Source organism: Podarcis melisellensis, assembly GCF_964234715.1.
Source record: "Podarcis melisellensis genome assembly, chromosome: 3".
NCBI classification, from domain to species: domain Eukaryota; kingdom Metazoa; phylum Chordata; class Lepidosauria; order Squamata; family Lacertidae; genus Podarcis; species Podarcis melisellensis.
This window is the reverse complement of record NC_138530.1, coordinates 19,288,897-19,311,382: the sequence shown is the minus strand read 5'-3', so window position 1 is coordinate 19,311,382 and position 22,486 is coordinate 19,288,897. Positions and strand designations below refer to the sequence as shown.

The window sequence follows — 22,486 nt, the reverse complement described above, 5'->3', positions numbered from 1 at the left end:
GTCTGTAACCCGAGGTACCACTGTAGTTCCAAGGAAGTTGGTGTGGGTGCAGATGAGTGTCTTGGGAGAAACTATACCCCATGGTGTCAACTTTGCCATATGTGTTGTGCCCTCAGCTGAAGTGAGTGACATCACCAGTCAACCTGAGGCAGCAGGCACACTAAATCTTGCTACCACCACTGGTCTCAACATGCTGGCATGCTCAGAGATAGCTGTAATCTTCTCCACAGTGCAGAAGGGGCTACCACTGGAGCTCTCCTGTCTGAACACACAGGGAGAATAAACTGCACAGAACTCTCCTCGGTTCCTAGAATAGGAATGGGGAAGCTGTTTCCTTCTCCATCTGTGCTATGAGGAAGATCAAGTTGTTGACTACATCCCAGCTGGGGTGGGGAGATGAACCATTTCCCATGCTCCTCCCTGTCCAAGGGATCACTATGGAAGTCTGGAAGGGAAAGGAAAGGGTGGGATGTGTGTGTGTGATAGAATCACAATATAGAGTCCAGATGAACTCCAGAGAAACTCTACTCTGCTGTCCAGACAGCATGACTCATCAAGCATAGCAAGGGATTTCCTACCCGCAGTTGAAGCCAGAGGTTAACTCTGTCTTCCCTCAAGATGAGGTGATATCCCAGAAGTGAAATACTTTGCCCTGGTTACATATTGGGGGAAAACAAAAAGGAAAAAAACATATACTGGCACTGCCCAATGGCACAGTTCTTGCATATGGATCTGCAAGTTGCATAAGAACAACAAAAGTATTTTTCTTCCCCAGTGAAGGTCAAACTCAAAGAAAAACAACCATCACGAAGTTCTGCCTTTGATTCTTTAATAAGGTTTTGGTAGTATACAAGCTTTTTTCCGATTGTCTGGATACATGGATTTAAAAAAGGCACAAAATCCATTGCACAGCTTCGGTTTAGTTTTTTGTTTCTTTTCCTTTTTTTAGATGAAGTTGCTTGTTAACTGTGATTTCAAGTGTAGGATCTTACAGTACTCTGCAGCATTTACAGCGTGTTCTACATACCAGTAATTCAGTGCATGCTTTTATACATGAGACAGAATTAAAATTCTCTCTCGCCTTTAGCCTCTCTATATACACAAATAATACAGTGCTTTTATTGTGAAAAAAGCTTCAATATTTTTTATTCTTCTTGCATGCTTGGTGCGCCCGGGAGAATAGTGCAAGCATATTATACAATGTTATTGCAGTACAAAAGGGGGAAGGGTGGGGTGGGGATTTGAGTGTGTTACCTTAGGATCTTGCGGGGAATACACGCAAAGAATAAAAAGGCTCAGGGAAAACAAAACTTTTGAACCCCTTCAGGCAGCTTGGTCCTTCCAGGCTAATTCCTGCTCTCCCTCAATTAAAGGTAAAACATGCCACTCTCCCAGGGAGAAGGGCCTCCATGCCTTCCTCAGCTGATGCCATGGCAAGCGCTCCTGCTTAATATATTTATGTCCTTCTGCAGTGACTCCAAGACAATCTAGTACCTGAGGTTTTCAAGGGGCTTTCTAAACATTAAGAATCAGCTGCCCGTGCAAAAACAAAACAAAACAAAATAAAACGCTCAAGATATCCAAAATAACGTTTTGGAAAAACAATTCAGGATGCACCTGTGCTCTAAGACAAGAAGCAAAGGTAACACAGTTGGCTGTAGGATCACACACTCTCTTTTCAGAGTGATTTCCCCCATTCTGACTTAATTCTGTTTAGGGTATACACTGACATAAACTCCAGTGCTGGGGATTTTCCTCTAAGGACGAAGAGCACGATCCCACAGCCTGTTGCTGATCTCTCAAATGTTGCTCAAGAGATCAGCTCCTTTGTGTGTCTGGCCCTTTAAAGTAATGAAGAGTGCAATTCTATGGACACTGACTTGGGAGTGAGCCAAAGTGAATTTGACGGCATTCACATCTGACTAAACTTGGGTGTCCAAGTTGCGTAAACAGAACAGAAACAAAATAAATTCGACTCTGCATCCTTTTATTAAAATCTCACTACCAACTGAACAGTAGCAGCAAGCCTGTAGTTTTAGGAGATAAGGCAAAGCAAGGATATGCTGGTCCCTGAGGATTTTTATTATTAATTATTATAACTGCGCATCTGGAAGCTGGAAGGCCTGAGAAACAGAAAACAAGCATCTGAAACTGGAAGAGGCCTTAGCCCTGAGAAATGCAGCTGGCAAACCAACAATTAAGAATCCAGCTTTCTCTGGAATAGATTTGTTTTTAAGTCAGGGCCTTAGCATATCCTGGAAGCAGCATAATCCTTTGCCAGCAGAATAGGATGTTTAGATGGGACTTGGAGACTTGGGTTTTGAACCTCCTGGGAACCATGGACCTTGTATGATTCCTGCCTTTTGAAATATGAAAGGCACAGTGTCTTCCAGAAGAAACTGCACAGTGGAGCGACAGTAATTCCCTTCCCACAACCTCAGCAGTCTACACTTTAGTGCTACAGCAGATGTATGACTTTCTAATACTTTGCTATCAGGTGCTAGTTAACCCTTCACTGGCTTTTGTAGGCTGAGGGAAGGTCTAGATGGTGCCTCCCTGTCCTGGTTCAGCACGGCAAGTGCTGCAAAACCAAGAAAGCAGGGTGTGAACCCATCAGAAGGCACCTACTTTCCCATTACTCCCTGCTGAAGACACCCACTGCTCTGCAGATTACACAAGCCCATGCTGGCTATCCATGGCTATTCCTTTGACATTATATAGGCCAATGAAGCACTAGCAAAGGCTACAATGTGGACTGCATGGATCAGAAGTGCTGAAACTAAGCCCAGCTGGGTTTGCCCTTATTGGATCATTTGTTGCTCTATTTTATTGGTGGGAGGGATAGTAAAGCAGATATGGAAGGGAGAAAATTTCACTAACAATTGTTCTTGTCTTTCCCTAACAAATAAGAGGACACAGAAAAATCATCTGGGAAATATTAATTTCTCCCCGGTGCATTGAGAATGCTGAAGGTGACCTTGACCTTGCCTTTCTCAGGAAGGACCAAAGGGAAGGGGCAAGTAAGTGTCCCATGAGCATCCTTCTTATTCCATTGGTAACATGGAGCAGCTTTTGCAATGTGGGTACATTTCGTGTTGGCAGATCACCTGTCTGCACTTGCAATGATGTGTTGATAAGGAAGCTCTGTGATTTCTTATAAAGAAAGATATAATTAAGCCAGGTGCACTGAGGTGACAGGACCCAACAGAAAAACACATCACGTCATAAAAAATGGGGGGGGGGGGAATTCCGAAGCGCAAGTTTGTATCCGAATGTTAAGTTGCATGCAAGGTGAATGCAAAATGGAGGTCAACTTTTAACCCCCAGGTTACATGGTTTAGCAGCTTGTTTTAAAAAAAGTACATTCAATAGAAGATCAATTTCTCAATGGTTTGAGTAGTACAAAGAAGGACTTTCAATACATCAAATGGAGAATTAGAAACATTTCCTATAAATGTCATCTTTGTGCTGTTTCGTGGAACTGCTGATGCAGATCTAAATGTTATAGTGACCCAGAAAGTGATTAAATGGTTAAGAGTCTAACAAGGAAAGGAGCTAGAACAATTGACCGATTGCTTACCTTACTAGGCAACATTACACAAAACACACACCCTACCAGATTCATACTGTTGTGGGGAAAGACAACACCCAATAAATCACAATTCACAGTGCCACGCAGCTTCAACCAAGCGCTCTTGTACAGAAAGATAGCTGAAAGGGCACAGGGTGCGAGTGGTGCAAGATAATGCAGGGACAAAACTATGATGGCCTAAGTCTTCAAAAGTCTAGTCCATTTGACCCGATGCTAAATCAGATGAGAAGCTGCACTGCAACCTCAGCAGCTCAGAGGACCAGGCTTGAGGGTTCCAACCCCAGTGGAAGTATACAATTTGTGCCCTTCTTCCAGCACTGGAATATGATGGTAGCATCAACAGCTGCACAGGTGCCTAACCCCTGGCACACAGGGACAGAGCCAGCAGACAGCACTCTACATTGCCTGCTAAGAAAATGTGAACATCCCAGCAGCCCCTTCGTCATTAGCACAGCTCTAGGGTTGGGTGACGAGGGTGAATTTTGTTGGTAGCATGTCTTTTATAGTGAGACAGAGGGATGGTGATTGTGATCTACGGACTACACATATGGTACCACTTTGCTGCTTCAGGAAAACTGCCAAAGTGATTTTTCATCTATCTGACTGAACTACTTTCTTTGCAATACTAAATTCAAAAACGGGGCTTGCATACTAAGACACTGCCTTCCCAGCACCGAAAAAGCTTGCCACATACCATTGTAAGACATATCAGGATGACAACTGATGTTTGTGGGCCTTGGACACAGTGCATCCACGTCCAGTCAAAAAAAAAACCAGAAGATCCAGTAGTTAAAACAACAATAGCAATGGGGCAAATATGAGAAAGGGGAACACACTATTTGGTTTTTAATATGGCCTTCATTTCCATAACCTGCCAGTGTGCACCTGTAGCTCACATCATAAAGAAGGAGCTGGTTAAACAGAAGGTAGCCAATTTGGAGAGGAAGAAAGGGAAACCACCCATGTTCTCAAGTACAGGAAAACTGCACCAAAGCACTCCTTGTGCATACCCACAAAGATCAGGAGAGAAACAATGGTGGGCAAGATATGGACCGAGGCACAAAAACATGTCACTTCAAGCAGCAGGCTGGGGTGCCAGGTTTATTCGTAGGTATATGTGCTAATCTGCTGCTTGAAATGACGAAAAGCTGGGACACTTACTTGCCAGTAAAATCTCCCTGTGTGTGAAAACACAAGTCAGCCCAATGGCAGGTTGGCAAGCCTATTCACAAGTAACATTACTCATGGGTTGGCGAGGAAGCCTGACTTAGAATAGGGGACATTGCTCAGTGTGTTATCTTTCCAAAAACTGGGATGGTGGGGTTGTGGGGGATGCAGAAAACTTACTACATTGGTGAAGTACAAATTTTGCTGCAACAAAACATGGAGGCATCACACATCACACATACATCGCACACCCGGCCCCCTCCACCTTGGGGCAACCTGGTGTCTCTGTTCACAACCAACCCATATGAATGAACATTAGCGATTCTGTCCTCTCCCCCTGAAACCACCTTATTCAAATATTATTCACACACTAATGTGTTGAACAAGCAATAATGGCACATGGAGGAAGCACCATCAAAACTCATGAGAGAGGAATGAAGCAGCACAGACTGTAGTGCCTACTTCAGACACCTGCACAGAAAGATACATCATTGGGAAGCTCAGACTATTTCATGTCAAAGGAGCAAAAAGGAAAGATATTTCACAGAATCTTTGATACTGGATTCACAGTAACGGATCTATGGTGTAGTTTAACACACACATAAAACAGAGATCCCAACCTTCTTTGGATATAAATGAACCCTGGATGCTTTTTCTCTCTCGTCCAGCCGGAATAGCATCCCCAGGTCCTGCATACACTCCAATTGCATTCTTCTTTCTTACATCTTCTCTAGAGCATCAAATTCACTCTCATTACACAGCTTATCACAAACTCGAATATAGCAGCATTGGGACTGTTGAATCAAATTGTCCTTTCCTTCCATTAGAGGTGGAGGAATTTCAACAGCAGAACAAGGATTTTATTATTATTATTATGGAGTAGCTATGTTAAATATATAAATAAATAAATACTATGCATATATATACAAGTGTGTACATGTTTTTGTAAAGCACTTCAGAACATTTGGGATGAAAGATGCCATAAAAAGCTAATATTTCATCATATATACATCATATGGAGGAACTGCCTGCCTGTTGTCTTGCAAGCCATTTCCAAACCATAGGCTGAGTTGCTGCAGAGTCATGGAATGTTCACAAACATTCCAATTTGTAAGAGGAAAGTGCCATTCAAAGTATGTTGACTATCAGAGCCACTGCTCTGAAGGAAACCAAAGGTTTGCCTGGGAATAGAAACTAAGGAAATGCCAACAAGAAACTGGATTTGTGTGCTACTGAGAGGAAGGGGACAAAGAGGCAAACAGGGCTGATAAACTGAGTGCAAAGGCTGCTAGAGATAGGGTAGTTGGAGGATGGGGCAGTAATAATGAAACATAGGGTATTGAGAAGCCGATGGAAGAAAGGGAAGAGACTGCAGGAAAATGAGGTAAAATAGTGTGCTGGGGGAAAACTTTGTAAAAGGCCTACTGGCAAATGGAATTGTTGTTATAGGGAAGACAACAGAGGGGCAAGGGACTGAGTAAGGAGCTGAGGGACAAGAAAACCAAGAAGGTACTGTGGTAATTTATTGTATCAAGTCAAATCAGACTCTCTCTCAAATGAAACTTTCACGCAAAACATAACTCAATTTTTATGAGCAACTCCTGTGTTTATTGCTCTTTGCAGTTTTTGAGAAATAAACAATCCAATAGTGCCCACTGATCTGTGTGGATGAAAGGATTTTGGTCTTTATGAAGCACAGAGCAAAAACAATCCAAAAAGCTTTGCCCTGTATATTCCTCATAATCTAGAGACCTTTGAAACAAAACTGAACACTCACCAAGTCTCTGGTCCTCAACACATTACTCTGTTGGTGAGACATTGCTGGTGCAAAGCCCATTAATTGCAAATCAAGTTTGTGTCAGTGAGGTATTTTGAACTTCAAGCTGCTTGGCAGGAAGAAGCTATTATTTTGCAGCTCAGGCTTTGATGCAATGCATGCTGTATAAGCAAAACTGTGATCACTAGAGCTGGGTTTCTCCTGCAGGATCAGCCTGAAGAGAAAATATTGTACTAAAAATATGAGTACAGGAAGCTTTCCATTAACTAGCTTCCACAAAACATAAATTTCATTGCCACTGTACAGAATGCCATTTCTGATGAGAGATTAGGAGCATTGGAACATGACTCTGTGTTTACTTAGAAGCAAGTTTAATGAGTTTTATTGTAAAGGTAGTGTGCATAGGACTGCAGCCTTAGAAATGCAAGGTCTATAATTTCCATGTGTGCACACGCACAAACATATCAAGTTGAAAATGACTCCCCTGACTCAGAGGGATACTAAATTTTCAAAACTGGAGGATCAAAACCTCTTATTATTCTGTTCTATAGGCTCTTATCTAATCCCTCAGAATGGCAAGAAATGCTTCAAAAATTAAAGCTAAGTAGGAATGGCATGCCTAAAAACACACACAAACATACATAATGATATTGTGAAAGCAGAGAGAACTGTTGTGCGGAATTAAGATAAAATCTGGAGGAAACCATAGAAAATTCTGCTGGCGAGAAAGTAAAATTAACAGAAGAATTTATCTCAAGTTAAGACCAGTACTTGGCTATGCATATAAATGATACTGAGGCAGCCTTAAGTTTGGACTTTCTTCTCTTAGAAAACGGAGTGTTTGAGAATGTGAGTGTGTCTGATATATGTACTCCTTTGAATCTCTTATCATTTCCTAAGTTTTTGTTGTTCGGTTTTTTCCCATTCTAAAATCTGAGAGGTATGTAGTTTGGAATTTGTCTGGTGGCCCAGAAATGCTCCTGTACATCTGAAAGATTCAGCAGTTTTCTCCTGGGACTTTCCCCCCCTTAAAAACACACACACTATAAATGATCAACTTGAAAACAGTCCCATTATTTTTGTTTAGTCTGACATCACCACTTATGGCGAGCACCACTGCAGAAAATGGCAGGAAGGAATGCTGCTGGGAAGACTGCAGCCAAGTCTCTAGCTGAAAGGGTATACCATTATCAAGTTCTAAATGGTTAAAAGGGGCTGTGCAGTAAGTGTGTCAAAAAGCACAAATCTTTCTGCTTTGAAAAGAAAACTCACATATTGATAAGCTTTGCTATCAATCGCAATAAATGCTTTTAGAATGCACCACTCATTTGCAGCTGAATTATCACTATACTGAAGAGCAGACCTTTGAACCTAGCTGAAAATCTCGTATCTGCTACCCCCTTCACCTGGCCTTAGCTTAAAATCATGACCCTGGTTGGCTTGCATTTGAGTTACTTTGACAAAAGCACTTAGTCCATTCCCTTAGGGCCAAGGAACATGAAAGGCTCCTGTGTAGCAATTAAAACCCAGGCAGGCTATAGAGGCAATCTATTGAGCCTCCCTGTTGTTGTTTTTTTACTCTAGATGAGAGTTCCATCACACTGGACAGTTTTGCAGAATCTGCTCTTTTGATGAGTAGGAGAGCACAGCAAAAAGCACAGCAATAAACAAATGTTTTTTAAAAAAATGTTTAAGCCAGTTGGGATTTGGAGGCCCAATTCCAGTGTGTTGACCATTCCAAGCTGGCATCTCTGTGGGGCAAGCCTTAATTATCTTAAAACACCCCCATAATAATAAAAAAAACCATGCTATTAAGCCCCAGAAAGCTCTATAGCACAAAACCAACTACTACACCAGAACCTTCAGTATTCTGGTTCTTCAACCTTGGACCAGGTTTCTTTAAGTCTTATGTTTTGTTCTTCGGCAAATCTGCTCTAAGCACCTCAGGATCACTCAGCTCCTACACTGTTCAAGAGACCTGGATCAAGCTGGTTCATGGTATCCCAGTTTAGGTCAGGATGATATCCAGTTAATACTAAACAAAACTTTAGCTTAGGACAGAGGGAGATTTTATCAAGTCTAACTGTGCACATCAAAGAGGTTCACACCTTGCAGTGGGGTAGGCAGGGTAGTTGGAGGCTAACTGACAATTTTAAGTCACATTTGAGATTTAAAGACACCTCTTCTCTGACTCTGAATAATCTAACCTAACCAGCTAAAAGCAAGGGGTGGCTCTCGCAACCAAAATCTTGCTTTTTCATACTGCCCGAATAGATTTTGGCTGATGAGACTTTGTCTTCTCCACCAAGAGAAGCTGGATGATTGAAATAAAAATGAGTATTTTTGTCACTTTCCAAGTTAAAAACAATTAGAATCGGTTTAAGTTGGTCAGTTCCTTCTTATACACTAGCTTAAAATCTGTTTCTCCTCAGAAATGCACAAAGCCAGGCCAGAGGCAAGAAGCCAGCCTCCTTGTTTCTGAAGCCAGGAAGCCTTTATGGCAATCAATAGATGGGTTAAGATGAAAAATTGTTGCTATACTGTCATGCCTGGCAGATAGAGTTGGAAAAGAATAAGTGCAGGCGGATCTACGCAGAGTTAAGTGACAAAAATAGTCACAGAGTGAAGACAAAACCACAGGGGTGCAAGGGCTGCAGTCTGTATGCCTCACACAAGCTGCAATAAAAGTACCGTGATTTTGGCTGTCAGGGTGATTTGCAAATATGTCAGTGTACATCCCTCTCAGCTCCTGAGCTCTTGACCCAAACTTCTCATGCGTGTTCACCTGAATCAAGAGCTGAGTGAAATCTGAGGGGAAGCACAAATCACAGATCAAGAATTTGGTACAGATTTTATCTGACTGGGAAGACAGCTCTCTCTGATACCTGTGGTGCCCCTCCCCTGTCTCCTGTCTGTTTGCTGAGACAGCTCTATGCTCGTCACCCCACTGCTGGAGGCCACCGCCACAGAGCCCTGATGTAAACCTCTTAATGCGTTACATGTCCATACTATTTGTATTCTCATCTTGAGTCGTGACGCAGCCTCGGGCCCAGCAAGCTGGAGAATGAGAGAGGTGGGTGTTCTGAGTCTCTGTGTTTTTTTTCTCTCGCAGGGGACTTGGAAGTTTACAGTACCTTTGAGGCCAAAGTTGTCTGGGATTCAGTATTGCATTAAATGGTGACACACTGGGCAGGTGGGCTCTATTATTGCATTACAAAGGCTGCTGCTTCCCCCGGTACAGGCTATGTTTTGTGTGTGAAGCGGGCCCACACCTGCTGGAGCTGGGATCTGGAAATGCGGAGGACAGAAGGCATGAGTCTGTGGTTTCCTGCTGTGAGGGGCATGTGCCTGCGGTGGGGCATGCGCACGGGGCTGCTCTCCGCCGAACGGCTGCGCTGTATGAAAGTGCCGCCAAGGTGAGGGTACTGTTCTGTCTCCAGGGTTGAGGAGGAGAAAACGGAGGACGCCAGTCTTCTGAGGGGGCTGTACCTCGGGAGGGAGTGCTGAGAATGCCTGTCCTCCTCCAACTGCAAAAGACCAAGAAGAGTGGAGGAAAAGGTGTCAGGCAAAGACTTGACTCGCCCCTGGCTTGTGCTGCGCATGCTGTAGAAATCTTCACTGGCGGCAGCAAACCCTCTGGCTTTGCAGGGCTTTAATTACAGCCTCGGGGTTCACCCTTACTAGGCTAACACCACATTGTTACTTGGAGAGGCCTTTTACGTGCAAGCCACCAGCCCTGATTTAAAGCTTTTAATGGGCTACATCTTCAAAACATCATACGATGTAGGGGCAGGAGTTACAGTTATGCCCTACCATTAAACCTTTACAGAAGGGGAGCAGGCCTGAACTTCCGTTAAGGTTAGGAAACAAAACCTCCCTTCCTCACCTTTCTGTCACTCCCTCTCTCACCGTTCCCTCCCGCCAACTCAGAGATTGGTTAATTGGAAGTTTGGATACGTTTTAGTGTATTGGACTTGTTATAGCAAGGAGTGATCTAATTAAGCATTTTTAAATTAAGTGTTAATGAAGGGTAATACAGACATCTTGCAACAGGGAAATGCAGTCTTTCAACCTATCAAATATGCTGCTTCAAGGTTTTCCTAATTCATCTTGATCGCAACTCCACACTACATGCTGTGAGCTTCACAGCAGTGGGCACAGCAAGGGCTAAAGGGGGCTCTGTCTAGCATGCATACACAACAAACCTGCTGCAAGTTTTACTGGTGCCTTGGAAGGTCAAGAAAAGGGAGTTGGGTGTCACCCCTGAAGGGACCTGCCCACCATACCTTTCTTTCCTCACTTATTAGGCAATTTATTCCTCCTCTTCACTCTCCTTTACGCAAATGCTCACACAAACATACATATATTGTAGAAATCCCCGACTTACTCATTTCCCTTTCCTATCTCCTACCCACAGATGGGCCAAGTAGATCAATATGAGGACAAACTGAACATTCAGGAAAAACACAACATACAATAATGTTGTGCTACTGCATTGCTTGAGATCAGCAATTGTGAATTAACTATTTGTGATAACCCTTGTGTTCAATTCCATCAATGGGGAGGAAAGAAACCTGCAAACTGCATAGTGCATAGGCAATTAGATGGGTTTTCTGCAGTGTGCTGTGCTCAAAGACTCATCCCCTTGCTTTGGCCAATGAATCAAGTGCTCTTCTTCTCCCATCCGCTCACAGCCACACAGCCGTACAGAATTCACAAGACTGAATTTGTTCTGGGAGGAAGATTAGCTAGATCTAACTGCTTTCTGGAGGAACGGTTTGCCCAGTTTCCCCTTTAAAAAAATCTCTCCAAAGACTTTGCGGCCTCCCTTTAGGAATCTTGTACCAGTGCCCTACTATTCGTACAGTAGATTTTTGCTATAAGCCAACTTAAATTCAATACCTTCCACCCTCAATAAACAAATAACTGTTGCTCCTCTTTACCTTATCATTACAGGCCACCCCTTACTCTTCTTTTCCACAAGGCAAATGTCCCTACTTTCTGCAACATTTGTCACCATAAACTTTATACAATCTTTATACAAACTTTACACATTGAGGTAATCAATGACTAAACTGACTATGATTAAGTATCATATCTTCCTTAAAACTTTGTCCCAAAATATTAATCCTCACTGCATCACTAAATAGTCTCTGCTTTATTGAATGGTGTCTACCCATATAGATTGCTTTGCTCAGAACACCTATGGTTTCAAACAAAAAATGCATCACATCAAAAAGTTACAAGAAATTTGAATCTTGAGCAGTAAGAGACCCCCTTGCAGGGGGAACAAGTGATGCCTTTTCATACAATCATAGAGTTGGAAGGGACCCTGAGGATCATCTAGTCCAATTCCCTGCAATGCAGGAATATGCAAGTGCAAGAGTCTTGTCATACTGACTAATATTAATATTCTCACAGAGGCCACAACTTGACTACGTTGCTTTGGAAAGAATATTGAGCAACATACAGTATAGGTTCAAGAGAACATCGTCCATTCTTTTCATATTTTCCCAATATGGCTGTTCTGTTATTTACTTCAGAATGCCACACTTCTGAGACTCGGAGAGGAGAGAGAGAAAGAGAGGTGAAGGCCTGGTAAGATGAACACAAAGAGATCTTGGTCTCACAGGAGAAGCCGCTTCATTCAAAGGGAATGACTTCCTAACTTAAATGGCTGAAACAATGTCAGAATGAGCTTGTGGTGTGTTTAAAATCTGGAGGGGGTGTGGGCTATGATGGAAAGAACTGGGGTGCAATTGTGGCTAAAGGAAGTGGTCAAAATAGTTAGCGGGCACAACAACAAGGTGCCCAAGGAAACAATCGGTAGAGAAGACAAGGGGATGAGGAAAAATGGAGCCAAGGAAAAAGGAGGGCACTGGGGTCAAAAATGTACATAGGCCTATGGGGCATAAGAACATCCTGCTGGATGGCCAATCTAGTCCAGCATCCTGTTCTCACAGGTGCCTTTAGGAAATCAGCAAAGCAGAACATGAGCACAAGAGCCTCCCCCCTTCTGTAGTTTCCAGCAACTGGTATATGGAAGTATTGCTGCCTCCATCTGTGCAGGTAGAGCACAGCCATCAAGGCTAGTAGCCATTGATAGCCCACTACTCTATGAATTTACAAGAAGGGCTGTATGTGCACTAATAATAGAAATGAAGTGGCCCAAGAAGAGAGATCTGGAGAGTTGAGGAATGTGGGCCAGGAGCAAGGTGAACACAGTGGTACTTGCCTGGAACTGAGACATTCGTCACTTTCAGGCTGTTGCTTTTTCCTGGTGGGATTCAGTCACATACCAGTGAATTCGGGTTGCACAATTATAGCTGAGGTTTTGCGTATCAAACCAGCTTTCTCCAAAACACTGATTTTTTTATTTTATTTTTGTGGTAAGGAAGATAAACTGGAAAGTGTAGGACCACACTTGCTTTGATGCAATGTCACCTAACCTCCCAACAAACAAATCATAATGAATGCTCATTAAATAGTCAACTTTGTCTAACTCCTTGCAAAGGAATCAGGACAAATGCTCAACAAATAGATGATTGGGAACTTCTCACTGACAGGGTTGGCACACTTTTTTAAAAAGAGCTGCACAAAAAGGAAATCCTGCCAGTCGCAGCTTAACCTGTCCCTGTAGCATTGTGACTTGGCAACCCTCGGCAGGCAACAAGGACTTAGAGGCAGGGCTGGATTTCACATATTGTCCTGAACTAACGCAGGCAGCTAATTTGTTGGCTCTGGCGTCTAGTAAATAATTGCATCAGCTGCCTTCAAACCACTGGGTGCCACTAATCTTCATGTTGCAACAGCCAGGCAGGATGGCAAGTCACAGAAAAGGAGTTCTATAAACTGAAAGCTGACTAAGGAAAGACTGCATATTATATTTCACTATGAAAGATAGGAATATTGTAGCCTTCCAAGATCTTATTATGAAATGGTCCCTCCCTAACCTAATTGCCACCACAGGGGCTTTTGAGGGACCATATTGTCCTGAGGCGAGAGGATAAGCAATTATAGCTTGTTCTTTCTTTCCCATTTATTGTAATTTTTAGAAACTGGTGCTTATTGTAACTATACCGTAATTTGTGAGGCCTGCCTGAAAAAATTAACATAAATTTGCAGAAACTGATTGAACCCATTCTTCTATCCATATTTATTTTCTTCCCCACCCCCCACCACACTCATTGTCAGGAAGAAAAATATATGCTTCCCCAGTACTTTCCTTTGATGTGACAAAAAGTTCATGAATATGTTATATAGCCTACCTGTCTTTAAAAAGTTTCAATAAAAATACTCTGGATGGGGGGAAGCACAATATAAATGCCTTAAATAAAGTAAGGTTCGACTGCCTTTTGATTTTTGAACATTTGGTACTTATAACCCTATAGAGGACAAACATCCTTGGGCCAATAAATCAATGGAGAAGTTGTACACTGTTCATGCACTAAAAGACTGATAATCAAACACTGACTTTGCCTACATTTTGTCCTGATTTTTATCATGACTGAATTTTAGTAGAGATTGGGAATTATAGGAAAGCTGTACCCTAAACACAGCAGAACTCATTTTGAATCAGCATGCTTAGGATATTGTTGTTGGCACCCATCTCGACAATGGAGTGTTCCTCCAGGGGTGAAGCCAAACCACTGCATTAGCAGCACCAAAGTGACCTCCCCAGGGTGCAAGCCTGGGCAGTGTGTATGGAGATCCTGGGCTAACCCTCTTCTTGGTCTCGCTGATGTGGTCCAAAGAAAAGCAGAACAATATGTTTGGCACCAGCTTGGCTGCAGGAGTTGCTGGAAGGAGGCATACAAGACACCATCCAACCATCTGAGGACTCCACTCAGAGTTTGTGTAGGGTTTATTCCTTAGCCTTTCCTTCTCCTGAAGATATCCCACAAGATTGTATTTTCTGTTTGTTTATGCTATAAACAAGATTAATTCCGAAATTTTAAGAGAGGCAGAGAGGCAGACTTATGCAAGTGTCTATATGGATGCTCAGCTAGCTATAAATATACTGCATAGTGCCAACATCTTACACAGGCAATTAACTGTGTGATTAAAATAAAAAGTACTAGAGGGCACTTGGAAGTCCCGTAGACCACTAGCAAACATCCATCTCCGTAAGACAATGGCATGCTTTGCAGGTAATACAAAGCCATGCATGGTTTGTTTAACTTAACATTGATTTTGTTTACACATCCAAAGCCACCCCAACTAACAAATCAGAGTATGAAACCATGGTTCTAAATTGGCTTAAGAATCTCAGCTTGCTTCAAGCGTGGCTTCTTGTTATATCTGTATGCCAGCTTAATTCTGATTTGTGTTGGCACCTGTCCCCAGTCAGTTGCCCAACTACAGAGCATGAAGGAGAAGAGGAGGTTAAGGGGTGATATGATAGCCATGTTCAAATATAGAAAAGGATGTCACATAGAGGAGGGAGAAAGGTTGTTTTCTGCTGCTCCAGAGAAGCGGACACGGAGCAATGGATCCAAACTACAAGAAAGAAGATTCCACCTAAACATTAGGAAGAACTTCCTGACAGTAAGAGCTGTTCGACAGTGGAATTTGCTGCCAAGGAGTGTGGTGGAGTCTCCTTCTTTGGAGGTCTTTAAGCAGAGGCTTGACAACCATATGTCAGGAGTGCTCTGATGGTGTTTCCTGCTTGGCAGGGGGTTGGACTCGATGGCCCTTGTGGTCTCTTCCAACTCTATGATTCTAAGGAAGAGCAGTTAGAAAATGAAACCAACTTTAGGTAAAAAAAGTTGTTGTTACTTTGCTCATCTGTGAAACTAAACCTGGCTTGTTCAAAAAACTGTGGTTAAAACATACCATTTCTTAGCTTTACATGTGGAAGCCAGTGGGTTTGCAATGATTCTTTGGATGAAAGCATGGATGAAACATCCCCCTCTGATCTATTGCAAAAGTTTGAGCACTGATAGAGATATTCAAATTTATCCAGCATCTCAATACCCCCATGGATTATACCAGGGTAAATTCAGATAAAGGGCAGCCAGTCACCCAAACATCTAAAAATGTGCTGAAACCTGGATTTGCCACATCACACTGCCATCATGGGATTATGTGGGTACTTCATGAAGACATGGGTGCCTCTAACTCCACCATAACTTTCTGGTACTGCTGCTGTTGGCCTGCAATTATTTATTCGTGGAGTTCCCTTCTCCCTTTGCAGTAAACATCTCCTGAAGGGTGTTCACTGTTCATTGCCTCTAGTCTCACCTTGCAGTAGTATCTGGATCCAAGTCCTGCACTGAGCCAAGAGAGACTTTATTTGGCGTAAGCAGGAATATTCATCAACTAACTACACATGGGTAGAATGAAGTTTAATCTGGTGTACACTCCTAAGGATTGAAGTTTTCATGACATCCTACAGCTTCTAGCCAACATATGTGAAACTATTTATGTAAAGGATTCCGTACCTACCCTTATGGTCCAGGACTGTGTTACAAAAATATTAAAATGCAATATTAAAATCAGCTAAAACAATTTATGGTGGCTCCTAAAAATAAGTAACTCAGGCTTCAAAGGCCAGGTAAAAGAGGTGTGTCTTCAGCATATGATAAAAGCAATACAGTGAAGGTGCCGGGTGCAGTTCTGTGGGGAGGGAATTCCACAGTTTAGGGAATTTTGTCCTCACCTCCAGGCTACCACACCCAAGAGTGGCGATGCAACTAACAAAAGGGCCCCCTCTGCTGAACTTAACACCCAAGGTGCTCTGTAGTAAAGGAGCTTCTCTTTCAGATATTTGAGACCTAAGTCATTTAGGGATTTGGACACTAATGTAAGCACCTTACATTGGGCCTACAAGTGAACTGGCAATCAGTACAGCTATTTTAGAACAGGAGTTAATCTAAATGAGAACCCAAGCCAATAACCTGACTGCTGAACTTTGGACCAGTTGAAATCGCCAGTGTGTGTTTAAGAGCACCCTACAAAGAGTGTGCTACAATAATCCAATCTGGAAGTTACCGGAACATAGAGTACAGTGGCCAAGTCATTTCTGTCCAAAAGGGGTCACAGCTGGAAATAGGCAGTCCTGGCCACTTCAGTGCCAAGGTTGGATCCAGGAGTATCCACAAGTTACAGAACTGCAACCCCACCCAGAACAGGCCATCTCCCCACCTTTTCAACACGACTCAGAACCCTGTTAACACCTCTGTCTTACCAGGATTCAGCTTCAATTTACTGGCCTACATCAAATCCATTACTGCTTCCAAACACTGGTCTAACACTTGAACCGCATCGTCTGATTCAGATGGAACGGAGAGATGGAGCTATGCATCACCTGCAAGTTGATGGCACCTTTCTCCAAATCTCCTGAAGACATCTCACAGCAGCTTCAAAATGAATTAAATAGCATGGGGGGGGGGGGGAGATGTAACTCTGCAGGATGCCACAGAACTCCCATGGTGCCATAGCTACTTTCTCAAAATGGCTCCACTGTAATGCAGTGTTTCCCAACCCCAGTCTGGAGAGCTCTCTACAAGGATATAATGACCAAAGATTTTAAAAGTCACAGGGAGGTCAAGGAGAATGAACAGAGTGACATTCTCCCATTTGTCTCCCAACAAATGTAACCAAGCAGGGCAACCAAAGCAGTTTCAGTGCCATGACGAGACCTGGACTGAAATGTGACCAGATAATCAGTTTCCTTCAAGCTTGCCTGAAACTAGGCAATCATCACCTTCTCGAACACCTTGCCCCAAAAGGGGATATTTGCCACAAAAAAAGAAATTACTAAAAAAAAAAGTTCTTATATTCCTTACCAAAGCTGAATATTTCCCTCTCACAGTCTCTCCCCCTTAAAATCCTACCTTTTTAAAAGTCATTGAAAAGTACTTGCAAATTTGGTGACATTAATAACAATACTAGGAAGATGAAAGGGAAAAATAGGGAATGTTTGGCTGCCACAAAATCAGTATTTCAGCATTTTTTTTGAAAGAATAATTGAAACCACTGAAAAGGGAAATCTGGCCAGTAGATTAAAAGCATTGTGTTCTTGTGATCTAGTGGCTGGAACTAGCAAACAAGTCTTCATTGTATTTGTTAATTAAAAGATCTGTAGACCACCCTTTAACAAAATTGATTCCTGGGCAGTTTAATTAATTAAAGGGACAGAATCGACTTTAAAAAGCAACATAGGAATGCCTCATGACATATTTGGAGACACTATTTTCTCACAGAGGATAAGCCTTTGCTCATCATCTATATGACGGGATTAAAGGATTTTAGGAACTCACAAGAATCCTATGCAACCGGTCTAGTTCATGTTATTGGTATCAAATTACAGAGGAACATCTATCAAAATCACAAGCCTGAAGCAGCTAGAAATTTCTTTAGTGAGATCTACAGTGAACAAGATTTAAGTCTCAAAATGCCTATGTGTGTGTGTGTGTGTATACACCCAGGATAGTCAAGTGTTGCACAAGTAGCATCTTCTCAACTTTAGTCCTGCCTTTTATTGGCTTCCTTTGTCCTGCACCATAATGAAGATTCATGTGCAGGATTTCTTCGCTTTGGATCACTTTCAGAATACAAGCAGCCTTTTCTTTTCCCCGTTCAACCACTGCCCCAATATCCACATATTTGCTCCCCTCATGATCTATGTATTAGGAGTTATTTGTGTAACTTACAACACATTAATTCAATTATTAATGTTTAGAGCTCTGGTGTTTTTTTTACACAGCTATGAACTTAAGCAATGAGTTAGAAAACATAGATTATTCAACCAAATGCAGAAATGGCTTGATTCATGGAACAACCTAGCTATTGGATAAATATTTTTTTAAGGAAACAGCTAGAAAGGTGTAATTGGGAACAAAGGAAACACAAGCAGGTATATTTGGGAGCCTGGTGAAGAAGTATGGCATTTTAGTTCATTTCAGCAGGATAACTGGGAGTCATTTACCATGTTCATCTCTCTGGTGTCTACTAGATAACATTTTCCCTATAACGCTTAGCATTTATATAGCACTTTAGAGAGCTAAAAGTGCTTTGCGTATATCATTTTACTAATAACTCATTTTCTTTAGCTTACCCAAAGGATTGTTATGTGCTGTTGGAAGTCCCTTTAACTTTCTATCATTTTTTAGCATAAGCATACTGAATGGCAGTAATATTGGGGGGAAACTCCAGCACTGAAAGAAAACTGAATTGCTATTTATCCCCCACATTTAACCTAACAAAAGTTATTATGATAACCTACTATGTTTCTTTTCCTAGCTTAAACAGGTCACCTATGTCATGATTCTGGCCTGATGAACCTGGACATGGATCATGAATAGAAGAAGACATCGTTGCTGGATATGGGCATTGACCTAGCTGAGGAAGGGACAGCCAGGAAGGACTGGCATTGTCCAGTAAGACCAGCTGCCCAATCTGGGGAGGAAACAGCTAGAGGAGAAACCAAGTCTCCAGACTCACAGCCAGCAACTTTCCCCACACCCAAGCTGCCAGCCAGAGGCTGCTGAAGATCTGCCCCAGGGATCATAATTACAGAGCCCCACTACCATTTGTTTTCAACTATAGTACTGCCTGCCCCGAGAAGCATTAAAGTGCACCCCCCATTCTAATACCATGAAATGGTGGAAAGAATCCCCACCCATATATCTTAGCCACTTAGCTGAAGCTGTTTTCAGTGAGCTCTGCTGCTGGCCCAGCAAAATCCTTACAAATCTGCCTCATCCTACAGCAGAGCTGAAGTAGCTGTGTCCATGGGCTAAGAGCATCCCGCAGCTTCACTCAATGTGGCCTCCAACATACAGCATCCTCTATACTCTCATACCTCCCCAGCACTTCTCATATCTTCACCCTGTCCCCAGGAACCTCCGGTGTTTTCACTTTGTTCAAGCTGCCACCAAGAGGTGGAAGTGAAAAGACACAGGTAAGCAGTCAGTATGGAGCACATGTGAACTTGGACCACCAGCCACAGAGTGCAGTTACTAGAGTAGTGTTGCTTCCTCTGGAATGACACTCTAGGCACTACACACTGTGGTTTGGACTTCAAACTCACATGTGCACATGACTGCCTGCCTACAAATGTCTCTTCTCTTTGCAGCACAGAAAGGAATGGAAACACAGAACGAGGAGCACAGGGGAGGGAGGTGGAAGTGGGGGATTTCAGAGGGGCAGAAAGGGCATACAGGAACCTAATGGGAAATCCACTGAACATCTATGTTTTGACACTTTTTTTGCATCGAGGAGGGTTCATGTCATCCCACTTTCAACGGTGGTCTTAATTGATGATGATGATAATTTATTACAGTCGGAGACCAGCTTAATGGTCTTAATTAAATATTCTTGATGCTGGTGCCATAATAATACTTATATTGAAAACATACCTCTGGAATCTGGTACAGCAGAGTAAGAATCAGACTTGCATTCTCTGTGACAGATTGGGGGTGGGGACGTTTTCCTAGAGGTGACAACTTTACACAATCGAAATGGGAACTAAAGCAAAAAAAAAAGGATGAACGGTGCTTATTTTGAATGTCTTACCTGTCTCTCAGGACCAGTAGGCTCAGATTCTCGTCTCCGCTGTCGGATAGCTGGTGCTGAATATAAGGGGGACTGTGTGGGGCTTCCTGGTTGCTGTTCATGTTTGCTGTCAGAGACTGACTGACAATGCCCTTCATGTCTGTGGGAACTGTCCTCCTCAGCCACAGGCTGCATACCCCGGGTTCTCCCATCATGAATTTTCGGCCTCACTGCCACTTCTGCCCCCAGCCGCCTTCTCTCATCACCCTCTTCAATAGGCCTCAGCTCCTCAGGCTCTTCATCTGTTGTTCCAGATGTGCTTGGTTCAGCACCAGGGTGGAAGTCCTTCAGTTCTGTTTCCTTATCAATTATAACCCACTCTTTGCTGTCAAAGTCCTCCTCCTCAGCCAGGGGTACCGATCGGAAAGCATTGCTGAGGGCTTCATGCTCCACAGAAGCAGACACATCCATCCTGCCACTTGCCTGCCTGTCTACCTGTCCGGTGTCAATGGACAGCATCTGTGCTGGCTGGGAAGAGCATACAAGCCGTGAAGGAGAACAGGGCAAATCCACTCGTGACCTGAAAATAAGACAAAAAGCCTAAGGGACAGTAATAATAATAATAATAATACCCCACCCATCTGGGCAGCTTACAGTACAAATAAAAACATAGTAAAACATCAAATATTAAAACTTCCCAATACAGGGCTGCCTTCAAGTGTCTTCTAAAAATTGTGTAGTTCTTTACCTCTTTTACATCTGATGGGAGGGTGTTCCACAGGGAGGGTGTCACTGCCCAGAAGGCCCTCTGCCTGGTTCCCTGTAACTTCACTTCTCGCAGTGAGGGAACCACCAGAAGGCCCTCAGAGGAGGACCTCAGTGTCCAGGCTGAGCAATGGAGGTAGAGACCTCCTTCAGGTATTCTGGGCTGAGGCCGTTTAGGGCTTTAAAGGTCAGCACCAACACTTTGAATTCTGCTAGAATTTAGCTCAAGATTTAAGACTAAAGGATTACTGAAGTGTAATATTGATACGCACAAGTTTTTGTGCAATAAATACACTATATAATTTGTAATAGCAAATCATCTGAATGCACCTTTGATGAGTCACATGGCAAGATTTACTATTTACCCAGTACTTAAGGTCTCCTAAAAACTGAAGTCCCATTGCTTTGCATATTTCCACACATTCCTCTCCTTCTGAAATATCTGCAGAATGCTCTGTGCAAAATCTTCACTCCAGGGTCTTGTTACAGACCTGGGAGGATTTTAGCTGCTAGTACCCAAATACTAGATACTCCCCAGTAAAGGGGCATCACTCTACTAGCTGAATGCAGGACTGAAATTGAACAAGAGGCTCACCTGAACTTAGTTCCTGAAACTACTTGTTGTTCCAGATCACGGTCCTAAATTTTTTAAAAAGTGAGTGGTTCATTCTGAGCATACATATCTGGAAGTTTAAGGTATGTGAACATATTGCTTCCCATCCCTACAAACAGCTTTGCACAACAAGGAAGCTACTTGCTTTTCTTGTCCATGTTTTAATATAATCGCCTAAAAGCAGAACTTTCAGACAACCAAAAAAATAACCTTGTGTGATGTTTGAACACTGATTGGGTAAGAGTATGGATAAAGAGTATGGATGGGTAAGACAATGGATAAAACAAGCATCCTTAGATGTACAGCTAGATAACTGTTTAATGGCTATCGTATTTGTATTTATTTAAAAACCAATAAAGATTGTTTTAAAAATTAATAATCTTGTGTTAATCACATGAACTACTTTTCCATTCTGTTTAAACCTATTATCAAAAGTTCTCAAACTTCACTTAGAACCAATTGTATTAATATTTTGAAAGTGAAAAAATTAAGTTCAAAATGATGACTTCATTGAGTTCATAACTTTATGAACCTACAATCTGGATTTGATTTATCCCTGCTGTGACCGTGCAGTAAATATTATGCTATATATTGTTATTAAGCCTTTCCAGGAGAAAGAGTTGCCCAAAACAGATCCACCAATGGGGAAAATAGATGGCATGCTAGTGATAAAACTAAAAGTAACCCCAGAGCCTAAATAAAATAGTGGAAAATTCCCCTATCCTCTTATCAACTGACTGTAACCATATTACATGTCCTCTTGGTTTCTAGAATCCTCATCCGAACAGGATTTCTAGCCCTCTCTGATATTGGGAAAGCTGTCATTGCTCTTAAGGCAGCACATATTTAAACATCAATAAAATGGTTATTTTTCTTGAAGAAAAATAAATTGTGCTGCCCTGTTCCATTAGTATCTGAATACAGCAGAGTGTTCCTGAGATGTTGTGCCATCATATGTCTCCTTCACCATAAAACAGCAGAATAATCTTTAGCATGCAATAAACAATTCTATTAGGAAAGTACTACAGCGGATACTACCCACAATGGGTAAGCTCTGTACATCCAAGCATTT

At 42.4% G+C, this 22,486-nt stretch overlaps 1 protein-coding gene across 1 annotated transcript in view; it reads right to left on the bottom strand.

Moving 5' to 3' along the window:
• The window catches only part of TTBK1 (tau tubulin kinase 1), an 88,274-nt gene that overhangs the window by 10,079 nt on the left and 55,709 nt on the right, over positions 1-22,486 (bottom strand). Inside the window, exon 12 of the mRNA XM_081904583.1 lies at positions 20,058-20,616. Coding sequence (XP_081760709.1) covers positions 20,058-20,616 — 559 coding nt within the window. The remainder of the gene's footprint in view (positions 1-20,057; positions 20,617-22,486) is intronic.